Source organism: Hippopotamus amphibius, chromosome 13 (genome assembly GCF_030028045.1).
Source record: "Hippopotamus amphibius kiboko isolate mHipAmp2 chromosome 13, mHipAmp2.hap2, whole genome shotgun sequence".
NCBI lineage: Eukaryota > Metazoa > Chordata > Mammalia > Artiodactyla > Hippopotamidae > Hippopotamus > Hippopotamus amphibius.
The window spans coordinates 67,545,728-67,570,031 of record NC_080198.1 but is presented as its reverse complement, the minus strand read 5'-3'; the positions used below and the strand labels follow the sequence as shown (position 1 = coordinate 67,570,031).

At 39.3% G+C, this 24,304-nt stretch overlaps 1 protein-coding gene across 1 annotated transcript in view; it reads right to left on the bottom strand.

Annotated features, from left to right (window-relative positions):
- Window positions 1-24,304, bottom strand: part of PRDM5 (PR/SET domain 5) — a 207,029-nt gene that overhangs the window by 170,710 nt on the left and 12,015 nt on the right. Inside the window, exon 2 of the mRNA XM_057706946.1 lies at window positions 10,902-10,985. Within this exon, the coding sequence (XP_057562929.1) occupies window positions 10,902-10,985 (84 nt within the window). The remainder of the gene's footprint in view (window positions 1-10,901; window positions 10,986-24,304) is intronic.

Below are 24,304 nucleotides of genomic sequence, written 5' to 3'. Positions count from 1 at the left end.
GGTCCCCACTCCCAGCCACTATCCTCCAAACAAGGTAATCACAACCCTCATTTATAGATTACTTTTACCCGGGTTGGAACTTTATATAAACAAAATCATATAAGATGAACTCTTTTGTCTCCAGTTTCTTTCACTCAGTGTTATGTTTCCAAGATTCACCCACGTTGCTAAGCAGAGTTGTAATACATTCATTACCATAAAGCTTTATTATCTTCCACTTCATGAATATTCATTTGTACAGTTTGAGACTTCTCACGGAGTTGCTATGACAGTTGTACAAATCTTTTCGTAAATATATGAACACATTTCTACTAGGAATATGTCTAACGGAGTTGCTGTATCGCATCACATGCATATATTCAGCTCTAGTTTTCCAAAGTGCCTGTACCGATTTAAAAACCATGCATTGGCATATGAGAGTTTCAGATAATTCTTGTAAACATTTGACATTATCTGTCTTTTCAACTTTAGTCATCCTGGTGATTATATCACGGCACCTCACTGTGCTTTTGGTTTGCATTTCCGAGATGACTGACAAAGCTGACCATCTTTCCACATTTATTGGCCATTTAGATATCTTCTTGTGTGAAGTGCCTGTTCAAGTGTTTTGTCCATTTTTCTTTTTTTTAAAATCGACTTGTAGTTCTTAATATATTCTGGATACAAATCCTTTTTCAGACAAATACATTATAAATATTTTCTCCCCTTTAGGTATTTCCTTTTTCATTCCCTTTATGGTTTTTACTGGGCTCCAATTTATCATTTTTCCCTTCGCAGTGTTTAGTTCTTAGTTTAGAAACCTCCACCTAACCTAAGACTATGCTAGTCAACACTTTCCTCTAAAGGTTTACTGTTTTTACCTGGCACATCTACTTTCATAATCCTATTAAACTGACTTTTTTCTATATGACGTGAGTTAGGGGTAAAATACCTTTTTTCCATAAGAAAGTTATTTTGCCCGGACACTACTATTGAAAATCCCATCCTCTCCCCAACATGTTGTTGATGACATCTTTGTCAAAAATAATGCCTACTTGTCTATCCTTGTGCCAGTATAACAATATTAAATTAGAATTCCGTCATAATACGCCTTGATGTTTGATAAGTCCTCCAGCTCTGTTCTTTCACTTTAAGGCTGCCTTGGTAATTCATGACCCTTTGGATTTTCACATAAATTTTACAATTAGTTTCCACCAAAAGAAGAAAAAAAAAACCTGCTAGAATTTTTAATGAGAGTGCACCTTTTGAAATTGACTGGTGCTTTATGACTCAGCACATGGTTAATTTTGGTACATGTTCCATGTGCACTATTTGATCAACTATCATTGGGCACAGTGTTCTATACACGTCAATTAGACCATGCATGTTAATTATATTGATCAGATTATCTCTCTATCCTTTCCAGGTTTATCTTCCTGCTTATTCTATCAGCAGCTGAGAAAGATGTGCTTAATCCTTCCACTTGGATTGCTTTCACATTTGGAACTATACGTGGTCTAGCGTATGGACCACCTTTATTTTTAGTAATGTCTTTTCCTTAAAGTTCACTTTGTCAAACACTAGTTACACCTGATTTCTTGCCATTTGTATTGGCATGACATACCTTTTTCCATCCTTCTAGCTTCAGGCTTTCTTTCTCTTTATATTTTAAACCAAGGACTTTTAGCAAAACTAAAACATGACCCATAATATGATTTAATATCTTCAAATTCTGTCACTTCAGTTGAGAAAATAATTCAGCATCTCTTCATTCTCATCCCCAAACAGGGGTGTCATCTGCACATGGTCAACAAACATTACCCCTAAATTTAGGATTTGGGAGATCAATTATGACCTCCTTTGAACAGTTTGCAGAATTTGTTACAAGTTTCACTATATTTGAAAATTTCCTCACTGCTTGTTTGTAAAGTCTGTCAATTTCAATTTATACAATATCTGTGTATCTAAATGCTTCCTATTGTTCTTTCCCTCCCTTCAGTGAATCCAGAGTAGCAAATGTTTCCTCTGGCTGGGATTTGGAAGTGGTCTTCATTTCCACATCTGAAGAGTGAGTGAAGACATGGTTGCCGCTAACGCTGTGAGACAAATGCAAAGCACAGTCACATAGGGAGATGATCACATTTGAAGAGGTCCAGAGAACCATACCTTCACTTTTAAATATTTTTGCTGGGTATAGAATTCTAGATTGGCAACTATTTTCTATTACCTTAAAGATATATTTCAGTTGTTGACTATCTTTACTACTTTTTTTATCTTTTTATCTTTTCTGTTAAAAGGCAGCTATCAGCCTTACTGTTTCTTTTTTTAAAGGTAATGTCTCTTTTTTTTTTCTGCCTGCTTTAAAGACTGTCTTGGTTTTCAGTAGTTTTAAGTAAGATATATCTGAGTGTGGCTGGTGGTGATGCTTGAGGCTCACAGAGATTCTTAAATTCATCAGGAAATGTTTTTTTAACAGTTCTGGAAAATTCTCAGCCATTTTTACATCAAATTTGCTTCTTTCCCATTTTCTCTCTTCTCCTTCAAATGCTAAAAGATCCTAACATTACAGATGTATGAGATATATTCACTGTCTCACATCTCTATTTTTAGTCTCTATGCTTCATTTTCAATATTTTCTATTGACTTATTTTCCTCTTCACTAATCCTGTCTTTTGCTGTATCATATCTGATATCTAACTCAAACACTGAGCTCTCAATTTCAGTTTGTATATTTTTCTTGTCTAGAATGTCCATTTGGCATTTATACCTCCCAATTTTCTAATAAAACTCTCCATCTTTTCATGTTTGTTTCACCTTTTCTTCCATTTGCTAGAACATATCAATCATGTCTATTTTACAGTCCTCATCTGCTAACTCCAATCAATATCTCAATTCTGTATCAATTTCCATTGCCCTGCTTCTCTCACGGTTTTTGTGATATGGTCCAATCTCCTAGCATCTAGTCATTTTACATTAAACGCTGGATGCTGTGTAGTACATAAATTTTTAGAGGATCCAGATATTATATCTCTCCCGAGTAGGTTCACCCCAAGCTCTGTTCACCTTGAGCTAATCAAGCCGTGAGCTGGTTCGAAGCTGGCTGCAGTTGTGGCAGCCTTCAGCGGGCTGCAGTCGATCCTATTCCTGTGGCACCACCCTACTGTGCTTCCAAATGCAAGCATGATGTGCATGACAGCCCCGCCACAGCAACAGGAGACTGTGGACACTCTGCCTTTTAGAATTATATGGTTTAACTTTATAGCAGTCTGTCATGCAGCTTCACAAATCTGCAAATGTCTTTAAGTAGGAGACAGCAACGTTTCTGAGTCCCTTTGGGTCTCCAATATTGTCACTCCAACCTCACAAGACTGACAAAAGCCTTACTTGTTTCTCTGAGCTCAAATGCCAACTCTCTACTTGGGCTGAGGTCAAATTTTCAGCCTCTTGCCCATATCCAGAATCAGCAAAGCTCTGATCACTTCCCCAAGGAAAAAAAGGCTATAGATTATTGACTTATCTATTCAAAGTTTTCTCTTCTCTGGAACCGTAGTTTCTTCAGTACTCTTCGGTTTAACAGTTCTTTGACAGCCTTACATAAATTACTTTTATATTTAATCTATCTTTTGTAGCTGTTCTCAGCAGTAATATCAATGTGTTCCAGTTCTTATCTGAGGTAAGTTTTCTTGTCCTATTTTATTTCCTTTATAGCCATATCACTACCTTTCTTTATATTACTCATTAAAGGTGTTGTATGTCTACCTTTCCCTCCTGAAACATAAACCCCAAGACACCAAAAGCTTTACTGGATCCTCAGGGCGAAATCAGACTAAAGGTTGCCCAGCCCTGGTATCCTTCCTCTATCATGTTTCACTTACCATGCCTATTTCTGTTTGTAGAGATTTCCAAAGAGCCTCATCATTTCGCAGTATGAGAAAAGAGAGAGGCTAATTCGACGTACGCACACTCTCAGCAAAGAACTATTACTCCCCCTTCCCAAACGTCCTCACTTCTTCCTCCATGAGAGAGAGAAAATAGAGTACATTCTGGGTTTCTCTCCTTCATGGTACCTTCTCTTCAGCTGATTGTTAAGATCCTGACAGTCACTCCTTTCCATGTCCAGCTCCCCGCTGTGCATTAAGCAGACCTACCATCAGACTCAGGGTGTGCCTTCCACGGCAGGCTGAAGACCCGTCTCTTTCTCTCCCGTGCTCTCTGATATGCTGCAAGCTAAACCTGCGAGGCAGGCCACAATTCTCCACACGATGGCTGATGGACACATATATTCAGAATCTACTTTGCAGGCCCAACTCTTGCCACAAAAACCAAGATTTAAGAAGCAGAGTATCGGGCTTCCTAGGTGGTGCAGTGACTGAGAATCCGCCTGCCAATGCAGGGGACACGGGTTCTATCCCTGTTCCAGGAAGATCCCACATGCCGCGGAGCAACGAAGCCTGTGCGCCACAACTACTGAGCCTGTGCTTTAGAGCCTGTGAGCCACAACTATTGAGCCCACGTGCTGCAACTACTGAAGCCCACACACCTAGAGCCCGTGCTCTGCAACAAGAGAAGCCACGGCAATGAGGAGCCTGAGCACCACAACGAAGAACAGCCCCCACTCACCGCAACTAAAAAGAAAGCCGGCGCACAGCAAAAAAAGACCCAACACAGACAATAAAATAATAAATAAATTAATTAATTTTAAAAAAAAAGTAGTAGAGTATCAAGTACCCACTCTGTACACTTCTGGTACGAAGGGCAAGATTCCAGAAGCGGAGTATAGAGAGGGATCAAGATGGTGGCCTAGTAGGACGTGAACCTCAACTTCTCCCACAAATACGTCAAAGATACATCTACATGTGGAACAATTCTCACAGAATATCTAACTCAACACTGGCAGAAGACCTCAGGCTGCTGAAAGGGCAAGAAAATCTCCACATGACTGGGGAGGAGAAGAGAAAAAAAAAGGGAGCAAAAAAGGAATCAGGGCAGGACCTGCACCCTTGAGAGGGAGCTGTGAAAGAGGAAAGGTTCCTTCACCCTGGGAAGCCCTATCACTGGCAGGTAGATTGGATGGGACAGAAGGGGAGCTTCAGACCCTCAGAGGAGAACTCAGCAGCTGGTCTGCGGCAGCCAGAGCAGAGGGAGAACTGCACAGATGGTCAGTGCCGCAGCCTTGCACTCCCCAGCGTAAGGCATGCAACCACCGCTACGGGCAGGGGCTGGGTGCTGGAACTCAGGCTTCGGAGATCAGAACCAGGGAGTGGACTGGGAGGGGCTGTGTGGAAACAGCAGGGGGTGGCGGCATGGAATCCACGGCTGCCACAATGAAGGGTGAATGCGGAAGAAGCCTGGGCCGCCTTACAGGCCAGTCGCCGTGGTTCGGAGGGTGCAGGCGGGGAGAGGGTGAGCCGGCGCTGCCGCCTTTCTCGCCACGCGCTTGCTCGCAGAGGGCAGGACACCACCTGCACAGGCTCCAAGGGTGGTGGTGGGTCGCCACCGCCTCCCCCCCCAGATGCCAGCCTCCCTCCGGGTCCCCAGGAGTGTCTGCGAGCCCCCGCTGCCTTCCTCCCGGACCCCCGGAGTGGTTACCGCCCACCGCCACCACCCTCACAGACTGCAGGAGCGGTCGGGAGCCCCTGCTGCCACCCGCCCAAACTCCAGGAGGGGCCACAAGCCGCCTCCATTCCCATGACATGCTCCGGGGCACACCTGAGCCACCACGACAGCTGAGAACCCCGGGACCAGACACCAGCCACCGCGTCCGCACACCCGCTCTCAAGGGGTAACAGCCAGCACATGCTGAGGAAAGAGGCAACAGGCATCCACACCAAAGACAGCCCTCAAACCAAATACATTAACCCACACCAGCTACACAGGGACACCCCCACGTATGAACAGTCCTCCAGGACCACAGCACGTAATTGTTTCCCCTAAACTCACAGAGTGAGAGAAACATAAGTAAAATGAAGAAGCAGAGGAAACACTCCCAGTTAAAAGACGAGATAACTCCCCTGAAGGAACAATGAAACAGAACTCTTCAGTCTAACAGACATCGAGTTGAAAAGAACACAGCAATACTAAACCTATCCTAAAGGAAACAGTGAAAGGTCTTCTCTAAGTAGGAAAGAAGTAAGAATATATAGGAAAGAGAAAATCACAATTGGGAAGTAAATCACTTAAAGAGCCAGTACACAGCTTAAAAAAAAAAAGTAAAAAAATTTCTGTGAAAGTGATGATAACCGCAATGAACACCAAAAGGAGGAAGGTGAAGATGTGAAAGAGGATGTCAGGGTCATGAAATGCGGGGGAAGGGAGTAAGAAAATGTAGATTTTTTTTTTTCCCTAGAATGTGTGTGAGCCTATATGACTAACAGTCTAAGGCAAGTAGAGATAGGATGGGATTAACACACTTGAAAACCAGGGTAACCACAAGTCAAAAATATACAATAGATTCACAAAAACCAAAAAGAACATAAGTATGATACAAAAGAAAATCATCAAACCACAAAAGGAAAAACAAAAAGGGGCAAAGAAGAAATATAAAATCAATGGGAAAACAAGGTTTCACGCGGCAGTAAACACATTTCTATCAATAATTACCTTAAATGTCAATGGACTAAATGCTCCAATCAAAAGTCACAGAGTGGCACACTGGATGAAAAAACAAGAACTTATAATATGCTGCCTACAAGAGACCCACTTTAGGGCAAAGGACACACATATTGAAAGTGATAGGATGGAAAAAGATATTTCATGCTACCAGAAATAACAAGAAAGCAGGGGTCACAATGCTCCTATCAGACAAAATAAACTTTACAACAAAGGCCATAAAGAAAGATAAAGAAGGACACTATATAATGATAAAAGGATCAATAAAAGGATTTTACACTCAGCACCCAAATACATAAAACAAATACTAACACACATACAGGGAGAAATTGATAGGACTGCAATAATAGTAGGAGACTTTAACACCCCACTCACATCGATGGACATATCTTCCAGACAGAGAATCAATAAGGCAACACAGATCCTAAATGATACAATAGAACAGTTAGACTTAATTGATATTTTCAGAACATTACATCCAAAAAAACCAGAATACATATTCTTTTCAGCTATACATGGGACATTCTCTAGGACTGATGACATACTAGGGCACAAGTCTCAACAAATTTAAGAGTATAAAAATTAACTCAAGCATTTTTTCTAACAACAGCATGAAACTAGAAAGACCAAGCTCTGAGAACTTACCAGGCCAGTTTCCACACAAAAACCTTTTACAGACAATGCAAGAGGATGCTCTGGGAAAAGAAGTGAAGATGCGCTGCCAACAGAGCAGAGCCATTTGAAGACTTCAAGAAGACACTGGATTCACCAACAGCCACTCTGAAATACTTGCATAATAAGTTGAGCAGGTGGCAGTGAAAATGTACAATCTGTCTTGCAATCTATAGGTACCAAAACTTAAAGATTTGTGCTGGAATAATTTGAACTATGGTATTTGAACTGTGCTTTGAAATACCGAAGAAAATATTACAGAAAGAGAAGATCTTGAAGATTTAAAAACAAAGATTGTTGAGAGCTTTAGCAACATAACAGGAATGGATTTTGGTCTCAGAGCAAGTCTGAGCGGGTAGAGAGTGGAAGAAAATGTATCTTCAGCTTCAAACCACCTCGGAAAAAGTACGCAAAAAGACTTCTAATTAAGGGAAGAAGAGACTACAACACAAACAACTGGACACATTCCATCAAATTATCAATGGGAAGCATTTACAAAGGAGTGCTGGTTTCCAACCTCAAGCTCTATCATTGGCCTGAGGCCTGAGAAATCCAGAATTCTTTTGTTAATGCAGTTAATTTTAAAAGAAAAGTAAAAATCTAAGGTATCAAGAAGGCTTAAGGACAGAGGAGACTGAGTCTTGGTGGCCAACACAGAACGAGGCTGAGGTGCAGTTAATGTCTGAACCAGTGGGCACTGGTGAGTGCCAAGCTGCACCTCTGGAGGGAGGAGGAGGTTGCAGCAGACGAGGTTAGTGTTCTCCACCAAAACTCTCAGGTCCGTCTATACCCTGTCCCAAACTAACAGGGGCCCATGCACACCAACAGGCACAATCCTCACTGGTACCTCTGAGTTCTTTGGTGTTAAATGGTTACCTAGGGGCCCTTGGCCTTGTCCACCAGAACTGTTGGCACCACAAGCAAAGTGCAAATATAAAGTGAAAAAGAGCTATGCCATGTGCTCTCTTGCATGGCATCATTTTCTAGACACTACCCCCAGCTCCTGGCTTATGTCCCATAACCACAACACAGGTAACCATTGGCTTGAGGAGAAGGACCACATATCTGAGAGCTGCAGGTGGTTCACTCTGGAGCTATGGGGCATATTAGAAATGACTTCAATAACCGGTCCCAATTTACCGACCAGAGGCGGGAAGGCTCATTATCTCCCTTTGAGAGGGCTCAGAGGGTGCTAGGAGGAGAAGACTGTGGTAGGACCAATCATCCTCCTTTCTTTGTGCACCTTCTGAATCCTGGCACCTCCAAAGCTAAAATAATAAAAATGGACTTCAAGGATATAGTTCAAGGCTGGGAAGCAGCTCTCTCAGTTAACTTAATAAGGAATAGAACTAAAGCTAGCCAACAGTAAACCTTTGCAGTTCAAAAGGTGTTGACTGTTTTCCAAATTCTCCCCAGGGAAGATCTACCATTGAGAAAGTCTCCCCGCCCTGCCCAGCAGCACAACTGGACGGAGCAGAGACGCGTTGACAATCCACCCTGAAGACCAGACTCAGAATGAAGAACTACAGAAGGGAGGGAAAAGGTGCATGAACTAAGGGGCTGAAGGGATCAGAGGTCTTAGGTGAAAAGGGCAGGCTTATGGAGGACAAGGAGGCTCTTCACCAATGCCCTTCAGAATTGTGTCCAAAGTACAAATATTACTTATTCAAAACACAAGCATAAAATAAGAAGTAAAAGAAAATCGAGAACAGCGATCATTATGTGAACACAACATTACCTGAACACAACACATAACAATCAATAGCTCTTCGGGTGGTAAAGTGAGAGGACTGGGTATACTGGTATGTAAAAACAAATAATAATGTAAAGACATCAAAGAACCACAGGAATACATAACGCAAAACTAGATGATCTACTATAGCGCTGTCAGCCTCCTTAAGTTTCCTTTATGCAAGTCTTTTTTTCAAAATAAAAATTATAATCATTATCTGCTTGGCAGCGCATCATAACCAGCTGTGCAAGACATCAACCTGACCACTGCACTAAAATTTTCAGAGATAAAAATACAAAAGTCACAACTTCTTAAAATTTGCTGTTTTTATCATTTTTTTACTTATTTAGGTTATCTTTTTTTGTCACGTTTGATTTTTGAAAACCTTCACAGTAAAAAAATTAACTGCTGAGAAAATTAAGACCGTACAGAAAAATACTAAGAGCCATTAAAAATATTTTCAGGTTAATAAACAATTAAAACAGCATATTAAAATAAGGCAAATCAACATTTTCCACTTAAATTATAGTTTAGACTATATTATGAATTTCCATTTTCCATCACCTGTACTTCAGAAATCTTTCAAGAATCTCTTTGTCAAACAACCCCACTCCCTACATCCAGCAGTTTCAGCAATATGGTGATGCTTAAAAATGTATTTTGTTTGCAGATAATACATTATATGTTTTATGTGTCAATTTGGCTAGATGGTGGTACCCAGTTATTTAACCAAATAATAATCTAAGTTTTGCTGTGAAGGTGTTTTATAGATATGGGTAACATCTACAATCAGCTGACTTTAAATAAAGGTGATTACTGTCAATACTGTGCGTGGCCTTCATCCAATCAAAGGCCTTAATGGCAAAAACTGAGGTTTGCCAGAGAAGTTCTGTATCAAGACTGAAGTATCAACTCCTGTCTGAGTTTCCAGCCTACAAATTCCAACCTGCCACCCCAACAATCATGTGAGCCAATTCCTTGGGGAAAAAAAAAACATACACGCGCGCGTGCGCGCGCGCACACACACACACACACCCCCGCCCCCCCATTGGTTCTGTTTCTCTAGAGATTCTAACTGATAAATGCACATTCAGAGAGACATTTCATGTGTAGGTCTCTGTTCCAGTATTCTATCCCTTTCTGATTGTATGATCCTACTTCCCTTAGCCCCACCTACACTATCTCAGCTCCCACCCCCTCATGGAACCCACCAAGTAAAATTCTTGGGACTGAGTTTCCTTTTCCAAAGTTTTTGTTTAACAATATCTACACCTCTGCTTTTCTATTTCCATCCCTCAGAACCTTCTTTTATAAAGATTAGAAAAGAACAGTAAACAAAATAATTGGCATAAACTAGGATGAAAATTCTCATAACATGTAGCCATACATTTGCATATACAAATTCCTACATTAGAGAGACTTCAGATTGCAAAAGACTGTCTACAGTGTCATAGTTCTTTACATATATCTTTTAAAAGTAAGGTACATTTTAAGCTGGGATTTTCATTCCAGCACAGAACTCAGAGATGTTTCTGTGCAATTAGAACTGAAATTTGGAAATAAAAGCTAAAGCATAATTTCATTTACAGAAATCAAATTCTAAGTCCAGAAAAAGAATATGCTTATTTTGAAATCCAAACATCCCTATTAATGGATAACTTCTTTTTTAATGTTGAAGTATACAAACTTCAGAGTTATAGAAGAATTGTCTATAAAGAATAGTTAGATATTTCAACAGTATTTTTTAAAATGCTAAGCTTTCAAGGTACTCAGTTTCCTTAAAATTCAAACATTTCAATGCTTAAATAGTCAACTGGGATCAATATCCATTAGCTTAGCTTTATAAATGCATTTAACAGTACAGAGAAAAACATATTTTAAATATTTAAAACAACAATCACATCCTCACCTCCCACATCAACCTGTAATCCATATTTTCATCCAAGTCTTCGGGCATTCTCTTCTCTCCAGCAAATGGTCCAAACTTTTCACCCTGAGTAGTAATGATTATATTGAAAAAGGATCAGTACAACAAGCAATAATCAAGTTGCTAAAATAAACTATTATTTCCCTCTGGAAAAATGTTTTACTCCAAATCCTCATGGCCAATGATTAAGATACATCTAAAATACTAACTTACCCAGTACAAAATATCTACATGTTTAAAATCCAACTTAATCTATTTTTAGCTGAAGAGTCTGAATCCACAACACAGGAGCCAACATAAAAGTGTTAAATTGCTCAACATTTAAATTCTGACAAGGCTCTGAACATTATACTTATATGTTTGAAACCTCTGCAGCCTCTGGCAAGTGGTCTTAAAATGAGAAGCACTGAGTCTTGCCTGACTTGAGAGACAAGCCCACCAGGCAGAAAATCACCTGGTTTCCATAAAAATCATAAATTCATCCCAATTATGAACAAGAAAGAAGTGGGCTTGCCATCCTCAGAGGAAGACTGTTCATAAATAAAGTTCAAATTCTCCTGCCAATCTTTCAAACCACCAAGGGGGCACTCTATAAACTAGGGCTTCTCCAAGTGTGTGCTTTGAATCACCAGCATGCGATACACCAGCAGCGCTTGTTTCAAATTCAGAATCCTGTGCTTGTTAAAATCAGAATCTCTGGGAGTGGGATGTGGGAAGCTGCATTTGGACAAGTTCCCAGGTGGGAACCACTGGAGGACCCCAGGAGTGGCCCCGGCAGGGAGGGACCCGTGAGACAACGTGAACGGGTAAGCAAAACTGTTTTCACAACTAATGCAACCAAAGCAGGGACTGGAGAGACAGAGAGGGTGGGATCACGCTTGTCCAGCCAGACATCTGAAGACATGTGTGCAGAGAGGGTATGGGGTCACTCATGTCCTTGTGAGCCTCCTCCAAACCTGCCTGTGCCTATTCTACAGTAGAGCCCTTCCCTTCATTAGGGACGTGGAGGAACTTCTGATGACCATTGTTGGGGGAAAAATAACCACCAAAACAATGTCTGAAGGAATATAAATGACTTAATGAACAGCAGAAAACCCAACTCCTGGCAACAGTCAAATGTTGAATCTTAAAGGAATTACAACTTGCCCCTCATGTTACAGATAAAGGAGGTTCTGAGAAGTCACAAGTAATGGCACAGCCTTGAAGACCTATTGTTTTATGTTAACTTGGAGACAGAAAATGCTACAGAGATCCCTGAAATCGAGACTATAATGCTAAATAAACCAAAAACAAGTACATCAAAGAAACTGGGAGATTGCTATTTGGCTATTTCAGGCAACCTGGAAGACAGACCAAAATATTAACATGTGTTTTTGGTAATAAATTTGAGGATTTGGTATTCATGCATACATAGTTCAACTTTTCACTCCACTTTGTCATGTATTTAGCCTTTATCAACTATTGCAGAAGGAAATCATCTCAGTACACATTTTTCAATGCAAGAGATCTACCCATGCCAGTCAGTTCCTCTTTGGAGTACAAACTTGGAGGAAATAGAAAATTGTATGGATCAATTTAGCAATGTTCAAAGGACTGAAAAGAAAGAGATGGAAACCCAAGTAAATGCACTGGGATTGCGGAAAAAAGACTGCTTGGATGCAGGCCTATTAAGATTATTAAAGGACTTACAGCTTTATAAGTTCGAAATAAGAATCAGGACTGAGTTTAAAGCCTTGCTATTAACAGTGAGACTATTATAAACTATCATAAACTCTAAGTATAATACATACAGCTTTCAATTTTTTTCCTCAGCCAAGAAATGCATTTTGCATCTCAGCCTAGCATGTTCACACATATACAGCCGACCCTTAAACCACACAGTTTGATCTGTGTGGGTCCACTTAAAGGCAGGTATTTTAATTACACCATCCCGGTTGGTTGAAAGCACAGGTGTGGGAGAACCACAGATGTGGAGGGTCAACTATAAATTATCTGTGGATTTACCCCCACATCGTTCAAAGGTCAACTGTACACAGAAACACACACTTATAAAACTAAAATGTAAACTTCTTGAAATAATACTACCCTTACACAATGCATTCCATATTTTCTAGTGTATTTTACTTCACTTTTGAAAAAAATACTAGTTTTGACCCAATAAAGTTAATTTCACAACTTGTGAATGAGTTGCAATACAATTTGAAAAACACTGACATAAAAACAGAGGAGATAAATTTCTAAGTATGTTTGGCTCTCTGGACTTGGCAAAATTGCCTTCAAAGTACTCTAGTGAGTACACTGGGATGATGTGGTCAAATAAACTTGCGTTTCTGTGGCTGCAAGATTTCAAAAATATAAATAGTCAACTCTTAGTTATCCATACACTTGTGGTAAGAAACGCTGCAGATAATTAAAACAACTTACATTTGGCTTTGGTGAAGATTTTATACTTACCTGACCCACTCTTAGCCTTCCCCTAAGGATCCCAGCACCTGCTACCTACCCCCTTCTCTAACTCTTTGTTCACTGCCATTTCTAGTATACAAACAGTGCTTTCCTATAATCATGATTTTAATGTATACACTCCTTTATTCACTCATCATTTCCTATATTATTTCTAACCTAAGAGTAAGCCTCTCCTACTTCAGTAGGCTTCAAACCTGCTTGGATAACATACCTATGAAAAGAAGATTTAGGACACTCACCCCGTATATATGTAATTTTTTTCTTTTTGTTCAACCCTATGATAGTGCCAATATTTGACTAGTTTTGACCTACAAAAGCTAAAATTTTTCATAGGATTCATTACAATATAAATTATATATACATGTGCATGAGCATATTAAACGCCTAAAGTGAGGTTAATAATTAATGGCAGGAAGGAAACTAACATTTCAAACTATCTTCTTGAAAATTTCAAAAATTTCTAGCTGACTTCCTATCGTCATTGGATTTACTTTCTGTGATTTAGCTGCTGAAGACTTATACTGGCAGCATAAAAACTATCAACTCTACCATTTTCTTGCTGTTTACGGATGTCAGCATTATTACTGTTACCTTCAACCTGTGACTACATCACAAAAGCCCTCCTAGAATTCTTCACTTCTAATTATCTAAAGAGTCACTATCCCAAATGCTTACAAGGTGAGGCAGGAAAGCAGCACAACGTCAGATAACAAATATGTAAAGGACACAGTAGGGAGTGTCCAGGAGGAGGGGCATGCCCATTTCAAAAGCTTTTCCACTCCAACTGATTGTTGCTATATCACAGGGGGAGCCCAACGTTGCCCGGTATCTGCAAATATTTTAGTGAAGCTGACAACTCAAATTTGCTTGTGAAATCACTACTATTCTATATTGGCAATGAATTCCAAGTTTTCAAAATTCTGTGCAGATCAAATAAAATGTGATTGTAAGACAAATTCAACCTGTAGATACCAAACGTCCAAGTCCAACTCACTCTCAGACTGGCCTGATGCTGAGCCTGCAATGGTGCTTCCCTGCTGTTTCTAAACAATGCAGATAAATATCCATTCAATTTGGGACCCACTGGACTAGACAATGACTTTTAATTTTTAAAAAAAAGTATGATTCAAACCTATGGGCCATTTTCTCTTTAATATTATTAGCAGGAATCTGAAAGCAAGACTTATTGCAGATCTCGCTCTTAGAATAGTGGGGAAGGCACTACCTGAAGATTTCAGGTACCTGGATCCTAGTTCTTGCTCTGCCACGAATTATCTGTGACACATTAGGATGTCACAAACTTCTGAGCTTCAGTTTCCTCATCTATAAAACTAAGAGATTTGGATTAGCTGATTTCTAAGATTTCTTCCAGCTCTCAAATCCTATTAGAGCTTCCACACACCAAATTTTGAACAACTTGAGAATCAAACAGAGTATAATTGATTGAAACACATTAACAAATTCTTAAGTTCACAGTGACTGCCAGAGAGAGAAAAAAAATAATTTTTAAATGCCTCATTTGCCATCATAACAGCTTATTAAAATTAATAAAGAGAAAAACTAATCATTTTGTCTCAACAACAGTGCTACTTGAGGATAAGCAGACAGCAGCAAGCGATGAAGGAAAGCTCGTCTTTACAGAGGAATGCTAGCTTATAAATAAAGGAGGAACATTCAAGTGAAATCCCCATTTTGAAATCCCTGATAATGTAACTGATTCAGGCAAGAATTTTCAATGGATGCTAAAACCATTAGCTAAACGGTTGACAGTAAAATAGATATTCATACAGTATCAGTTCACAAATTACCAGTTAAGCACAAACTATCTTTACAATGGAAAAATTATGTTAACCCAGTGTTGGTCTTAGTAAGGGAAAATTACTACGCCCTCTGCTAAAACATAGTATGAAATAAATCATTCTAGCCCTTCACTCCCCAGCGTCTGCCATAGGGATGTGACAGGGGTGTTTGCTAAACTCTCCAGGCACCTTCAGAGGCCAAAGGGCAAGTGAACATGCACAGAACTCTTCCCCCTTGTCCTGTCTCTCATGCAGCATCTGGGAAGATCCTGCTACCTAGGAAGAGAGCACATGGATAAAACACATAAGAGAGGGCGGGGGATGTGCCCTATGCTACTTCCTGTGTCCCACTGCCAAAACTGCACGATCTTCTGCACCATAAAAAGTATCCAGAGGGTAGAAAGAAGTGTTCAATACGTCTGTGTGTTCAAAAAAAAAAAAGGAAAATAATCTATATCTAACTCTCAGATTAGAAGAAATACAGAAGATAAACACATTAAATAATGTCTTGGGAAAACAACCAGATAAATCTAGATTGTGAGATACACCACAAATCTAGATTGTGAGACACACCACAAATCTAAATTGTGAGATACACCACAAATCTAGACTGTGAGATACACCTGATCTCTTCAGAAAGTAACTGTTATTTTTTAAAAGGGAATGGGAAGAGGGATGTTGTTAAGAGAGATTTAATAGACATAACCAAGTGAATACGTGGTCCTTGAGGATCCTGGTTTGAAAATAAATGGCTATAAAAACATCCTGGAGGCATCTGGAGTAATGTGAATATGGGCTGGGATTAGAAAACGTTAGGAAATCACTATTATTTTTGTTGGATGTTAAAATGATTATATGGCTACTTAGGAAAATGTCCTTATGCTAAAACATGGAGGAATGAATTGTCATCGTGTCTATAATTTACTCTGAAATGGTTCAGCAAATAAAAATATATACATAGATGAAATAAGTTATATTCAAGTGAATCAATCTGCAGCTGAATCATTTATATGTAAAATAATGATGTTTTTCACAGAAGGAGTCGAGAGTCCCCACTTAGAACATAATTACATTTCAATGCTAAACTATTGTGCATGTGTGTGCTCTTGCAATACAAGTAGGCCACCAATAAAGTATATTTTTAAAAAGTTCAATATGAAAAGCATCCAATCTTATTTCCCTACTATGACTACCCAGGTAGAGACTAGTTGCCTCCCTATATCCATTCTCCTTAGTACTAGAATGCTGACATTGCTGAGGGTACTAAGGCATCCAGGTAGAAAAACAACCTTACCAGCTCCCCATTTAGACTGAGAGGACAGCTACCAACCTGAAAGCAGAAATCACTGTTCAAACCCACAACTCTCTTTTAAGTGAGAGCTAAATTGGGAGGTACACCCTAAGGCCCTGGTTACTTCCTCCTTCTCCTCACCTGGAATAAGAGCATGACAGCTGGGGCTAAAGGAGCCATTTGAGGCCAAGAGAACTGCAAAGACTTCCATCCCAACGTTTTGAGCCACTGAACTGATAGCAGCAAATGCCGACTTTGTCATAGAGAGAATATAACCCCCAAGGTTTAGATGACTGCAGTAGTCTCTGTTACTCTGAGCTGATACAGGGAATATCAGGCAAAAGAAGTGCATTAGTGCCCAGGATATAGCAGAATTATTCTTTATGAAATGCATCGTTTATAAAATAAATATGAAATGGGAAATGGAGGAGAATTGTGAGGGAGAACTGATTCTGGGATATGGTAACCTGAATGCAGTACCTTCACTTTTAACCCCAACTCTAAGCCACTTGCTTCTCTTGAGTAAAACAACATCTTTACTAGCATGTACGGGTAACTGTGTGTAAGTGAACCCTTAGGTTCTGGCACAGAACTGGTGTGAGGCATTCTCTCAAGTGGACTGAGTAATCAACTGGAAAACAGCAGAAGAGCCAGTGCTGAGGACTGGAAACTATAGGATCCTGAGAAGAACCTGAAAGTTAGAGAAGGCTGGGGCCATAGCCCACAGTCCTTCCCTTCCTTGCGGTCCAGGAAAGTGCAAGGAGGCCAGAAAGCCAACAGGGAATTGACAGTCTCTCTCTCACTACAAGCCCATGATAATAGAGACCCCTTTGCCTACAGGGCACGGCTGATACCACAGAGTGTTCTCCAATAACCAGTCTTGAACTTCAAAAAAACATTCAATGCAAATTGCCTATACAAAGGAGACCAGCTGCCTATGAAGGAGACCAAGCAGAAAAATAAGATCTATACTCTATAAAATAGAACATTTGTAGGAGACAGAGTACTTCAGGTAAAAGGGATTATGTCAGGAATTCTTTGGTGGTCCAGTGGTTAGGACTCTGTGCAGTCATTGCCAAGGACCCCCAGGTTCAATCCCTAGTCAGGAATCCCACAAGCCATGTGGTGCAGCCAAAGAAATTAATTAATTAATTAATAGGAATATGTCAACTATGTAAGGGAATTTAAGGAGATTCAAGCACAGCTCTCAAAAAAAAATGAAACTTTTAAAAGTGGAAAAAACAATTTCCTACTTAAATATTTTAAGGGAATAAATGGAAAGAGAAATACAACAACCTGAGAATCACTTACCCAGTCAGAAAATCCTTTACAGTCAGATGGGAAGGAGAACTACTTGATGATATATACAGATTCAGAGAGAATATTATCCACATGATTTAATGAGAAAAAGAACTGCAATAAGTCTCTAAACAAATTAACCAGAACAAAGGAAAGAAATTAGAAGAAGAAAATGAATAGCTCGTTTATATACACACGTGGATATATAGAATATACAAGTTAAATAACAACTCTTGAAACAACAAGGGATATACTTTTAGAAGAAATTCTACTAAGCAACACATCATTTCATCAAAACTTAGGGATGTGGGGGAAGAAAGGCAGGAAGATAAAAGCATCCCCAAAGTTGCAGGGCAGGAAGAGGTTGGGGGAAGCAGTGAGTGGTGGCAGGAAGAAAGAGAAGGGAAGCAATAGAGAAATGAACATCTTGTGGAAGAAACTGTATTTTTTGTGGAGAAAATGGTTGAACTCCAGCTATCAAATTAAAAAAAATCATGTGCATCTGATTATGAAAGAGGGGAAGAGTAAGTAAATCACTAAAGAAAAAGAAGAACAGGGCTAACAAAGTAACAAGAGGGGAAAAGAATGAACAGTACACTTAGCAAAAATAAGGAAAATTAAAAATGTTACAATATAAAATAAGTAATGAGTGTAAAGAAAGATGACAAGAATAAAAAAATCAATTGTATCAGTCATTATACTAACTATAAAAAGGCTAAATTTTCTTATTAAATGAGATTGTAATACTGCATTATGAAATATAACCTAGCTACAAGATTACAAAAAGATAAAACAAAATGATAAGAAATAAATTAAAATGGGTAGAGAATGATATACAGATAAAAGCAAAGCAAAGAAAGGCAATAGTGTCAGTACCATACAAGGTTAAGTTAATGGCTGAATGCACTCAGTTGGATAAAGCAGAACATTATGTAATGATATAACGCATATTTATGAAGAACACAGAACAGTGAGAAACAAGTAGCATAAAAATATTAAAAATGCAAGAAGAACTAGAGTTGGAGATTTTAAAATACCTTTCAAAATTGGACAGATTGGTTAAGTAATAAAAAATTATAAAAATATACAGAACATGCCATTAATCTTAAAACTTTCAAAGTTCAATATCCATCAAAGATTTAGAAAGACTATCACTCCTAGCCTAATAGTAAGAAAGTCTGATAAACTATAAAATCATAACTTTTCTTGAAGAGAGCACTGGCTTACCTATGGCAGATTACAGAAGGAAGAGCTGCTGGCCACCACACAAACAAATAAGAAATCAACTAACATTCTAATAGTCTGCTAAAGAATGCATGTGAGACAGCCTGACTGTATAAAACCACTGGAAACCCCAGACCAAAGGGGAGTTCATATACACTTGCGGACTCTCTTCCAAGGACCTTTCCATATAAGAAAGATGGGAGGACAGAAAGGACAGACATACTCCTTCAGTAGTGCAGGCATACAAAAGGAAGACAGCAGCTGCTGCAAGAATGCACAACACCCCACACCTCCTGCCCTTATCTTTCTCTCACATACGGAGAAGCCTTTAACTACAAGAAAGTAGCAATCTCTGTTATCTCCAGGACACAAATAAAGATCAAATACTGCTGAAGGAAGGACAGGAAGTGGTATAGGCTCACAATCCTCAAAGGTTTCCTACCATTGGGTGAGGGACAGGAAACATTCTTGCACAAAAAACCAGTCACTGATATAAAAGTTTGGCTCCTATGGGAAAGAGAGTTAGGAATGCTATTGGAAACCCAACTCCTGGAGCTCAGGCTGATAAACCCTAGATAAGAGTGAAGCTGGACCAAGACAGAGAACAGAGAGAACAGAGACCTCAAATAACACAGCAGTCTACTACGGAGGAAGGACAAGAACATAGTGGCTTGGTGAGAGAACCCCTCTATGGTGCAGGCACTCAGGGACAGAAGAAAGCTGAGAGCAGTGTATAGATACTGAGAAAAACCTAGAGCACCCCAGCCATCACCCTAACCACAAGGCAACTTTAGAAGAATCTGAAGCCTGTGGTGCACTGAAAGTAACAAAAACAACATAAAAAAAAGAAAAATTAAAAAATTAAAAAAACAACAACAACATAATGCAAACCCATCTTATCTCCTAACTAGGTTGATCCAAACTCCCACAGTTACAGCCTGACAAAATAAAATGTGCATATTTCCAAATATAAATACTATTTACCACACACTTGACTGTTTCACACATGATAATGGCAATCAATCAAAAATGCAAGACATACAAAAATAAAAACACACAGGCAAACAAGGGGGAAAAACAGCAAATTGTGAAGAAACAGAGCAACCAACAGAAACTGATGCAGAAATGACAGACCTTAGAACTATCAGACAATGGCTTTAACAATAACTATGGTTAATTTGTTAAACAATCTACTAGAAAAGGCAGATAACATGCAAGAATATAGGAGAAGTTTCAGCTAAGACATGGAAACTATAAGAGAGAATCCAGTGGAAATACTAGAAATAAAAATCATGGTTTCAAAGATGAATTCCTTAGAGTCACCAGGTAACTTAACACAGCTGAGAAAAGAAGCAGTAAAGTTGAAGATAAGGCAATAGAAATTACCTAAATAAACACAAAGTGGGGGAAAAAAAAAGAAAGAAAGAAGAACAAAGAATGTAAGGGCTGTGAGACAATATCATATCAATTGGTCTGATATACATGTAATTGGAGTCCCAGAAGAGGAGAGACAGCTTAGGCCAGAAGTAATGTTTGAAGAGAAAATGGCTATGCATTTTCCAAAAATGATAAAAGATATCAAATCACATACAAAATAAAAAAGCAAGCTTTTTTAGAAAAATTTTAAACATATCATAGTCAAACTGCTAAAATCCAAAGAAAACTAGAAAAATCTTGAAAGCAGAGGAAAAAAGACAGATTATGTGTGAAGAATGTAAGACTTACAGCAGACTTCTTGTCACAAACTTTGTAAGCCAAAAAAAAGAACAAGTTGCATCTTCAATGTAATGAGAAGAAAAAAAAATCTGTCAACCTAGAGAAGATATCTTTCATACATAACAGCAAAATACTATTTTCAGAAAAACAGAAGCTGAGAAAATTCAGACAGCACACTTGTGATACAAGAACTCCTCAAAGAATGTAGTAACAGAATATGATAGCAGACAGAAATGTAACTCAAAAGAAAGAAATAAAGAGCTCCAGAAATGGAAATAAAGGTCAACAACAAAATTTGTCTTACTTTTTAAATGTTCTAAAAGAAAACTGATGATATAAAGGGAAAATAGTAAAAATGTACTGTAAGGTTTATAACATATAAAATAGATGAAAATGATGGCATAAAGGATAGGAAGGAGGAATTGCAGGTATAAAAATGATATCTCACTGTCTTTTTGATATCTGTTGTCTAACAGACTTGTCAAAATCAATATGCCTCAGGCTGCCTAGGTGGCACAGTGGTTAAGAATCCGCCTGCCAAATCAAGATGGCAGAGTAGGAGGACATGCTTTTGCAAGAGCACCGGAATTACAACTAACTGTTGAACAACCATCGACAGAAAGACACTGGAACTCACCAAAAAAGACACCCCACATCCAGAGACAAAGGAGAAGCTGCAATGAGACGGTAGGAGGGGCGCAATCGCATTAAAATTAAATCCCATAAATGCTGGGTGGGTGACTCACAAACTGGAGAACAGTTATACTGCAGAAGTCCACCCACTAAAGTGAGGGTTCTGAGCCCCATGTCAGGCTTTCCGACCTGGGGGTCCAGCAATGGGAGGAGAAATCCCCAGAGAATCAGACTTTGAAAGCCAGTGGGATTTGATCGCAGGACCTCCACAGGACTGGGGGAAACAGAGACTCCACTCTTGGAGGGCACACAAAAAATAGTGTGCTCACCAGGACCCTGGGGGAAGGAGCAGTGACCCCACAGGAGACTGAACCAGACCTACCTGCTGGTGTTGGGGGGTTGCCTGCAAAGGTGGGGGGCAGCCGTGGCTCACCGAGGAGACAGGGGCACTGGCGGCACGGGTTCTGGGAGGTGCTCATTGGCATGAGCCCTCCCAGAGTCCAGCATTAGCCCCACCAAAGAGCCTGTAAGCTCCAGTGCTGGAGAGCATCAGGCCAAACAACCAACAGGGTGTGAACACAGCCCCACCCATTGGCAGACAAGCAGATTAAAGTTTGACTGAGCTCCGCCCACCCAACCCAACCCAACATCAGTCCCTCCCATCAGGAAGCACCCACAAGCCTCCTAGATAGTTTCCTCCACAAGAGGGCAGACAGCAGTACCAAAGCAGTATCAGTAGTATTTCATTTTGTGGAAATGAAAACCATAGCCACAGAAAGAGAAAATGAAAAGCCAGAAGACTCTGTACCAGATGAAGGGACAAGATTAAACCCCAGAAAAACAACTAAATGAAGAGGAGATAGGCACCCTTCCAGAAAAAGAATTCAGAATAATGATAGTGAAGATGATCCAGGACTTTGAAAAAAGACTGGGTGCAAAGATCGAAATGTTGTAAGAAAAGTTTACCAGAGACTTAGAAGAATTAAAGAGCAAACAAACAGAGATATGCAACACAATAACTGAAATGAAAAATACACTAGAAGGAACCAATAGCAGATTAACGGAGGCAGAAGGGTGAATAAGTGACCTGGAAGACAGAATGGTGAAAATCACTGATGCAGAAAAGAATAAAGAAAAAAGAGTGAAAAGAACTGAAGACAGCCTAAGGTACCTCTGGGACAATGTTAAATGCACCAACATTCGCATTCTAGCAGTCCCAGAAGGAGAAGAGAGAGAGAAAGGACCCAAGAAAATATTGGAAGAGATTATAGATGAAAACTTCCCTAACAAGGGAAAGGAAATAGCTACCCAAGTCCAGGAAGCTCAGAGAGTCGCAGGCAGGAAAAACTCAAGGAGAAACACACCAAGACACATACTAGTCAAATGGACAAGAAATAAAGACAGAGAAAAGTTATTAAAAGCAACAAGGGAAAAACGACAAATAACATACAGGGAACTCCCATCAGGGTAACAGCTTATTTCTCAGCAGAAACTCTGCAAGCCAGAAGGGAGTGGCATGATATATTTCAAGTGATGAAAGGGAAGAACCTACAACCAAGAATACTCTACCCAGCAGGGATCTCATTCAGATTCAAGGGAGAAATCAAAAGCTTTCCAGACAAGCAACAGCTAAGAGAATTCAGCACCACAAAACCAGCCTTACAACAAATGCTAAAGGAATTTCTCTAAGCGGAAAACATAAGAGAAGAAAAGGACCTACAGAAACAACAACAAAACAATTAAGAACATGGTACTAGGAACACACATATCGATAATTACCTTGAATGTAAATGGACTAAATGCACCAACCAAAAGACACAGACTGGCTGAATGGATACAAAAACAAGACCCATATATATGCTGTCTCCAAGAGACTGACTTCAGACCTAGGGACACGTACAGACGGAAAGTGAGGGGATGGAAAAAGATATTCCATGCAAATGGAAATCAAAAGAAAGCTGGAGTAGCAATAGTCATATCAGATAACATAGACTTTAAAATAAAAAAATGTTACAAGAGACAAGAAAGGACACTACAAAAAGATCAAGGGATCAATCCAAGAAGAAGAGATAACAATTAGAAATATATATGCACCCAATATAGGAGCACCACAATATATAAGGCAAATGTTAACAACTATGAAAGAGGAAATCGACAGGAACACAATAATAGTGGGGGACTTGAACACCCCACTTACACCAATGGACAGATCATCCAGACAGAAAATTAATAAGGAAACACAAGCTTTAAATGACACAATAAATCAGCTTGATTTCATAGATATCTATGGGACATTACCTCCAAAAACAGCAGATTACACGTTCTTCTCAAGTGCACATGCAACATTCTCCAGGATAGATCACATTTTAGGTCATAAATCAAGCCTTGGTAAATTCAAGAAAATTGAAATCGTATCAAGCATCTCTTCCAACCACAACACTATGAGATTAGAAATCAATTACAGGAAAAAAACTGTAAAAAACACAAACACATGGAGGCTAAACAATATGCTACTAAATAACCAACAGATCACTGAAGAAATCAAAGAGGAAATCAAAAAATACCTAGAGACAAATAGCAATGAAAACGCAATGATCCAAAACCTATGGGATGCAGCAAAGGCAGTTTTAAGAGGGAAGTTTATAGCTATACAATCCTACCTCAAGAAACAAGAAAATTCCCAAATAAACAATCTAGCCTTACACCTAAAGAAACTAGAGAAAGAAGAGCAAACAAAACCCAAAGTTAGTAGATGGAGAAAAATCATAAACATCAGAGCAGAAATAAATGAAATAGAAACAAAGAAAAAAAAATCAATAAAACTAAAAGCTGATTCTTTGAGAAGATAAATAAAATTGATAAACCTCTAGCAAGACTCATCAAGAAAAAGAGGGAGAGGGCAAATCAATAAAATTAGAAATGAAACAGGAGAAGTTACAACGGACACCAGAGAAATA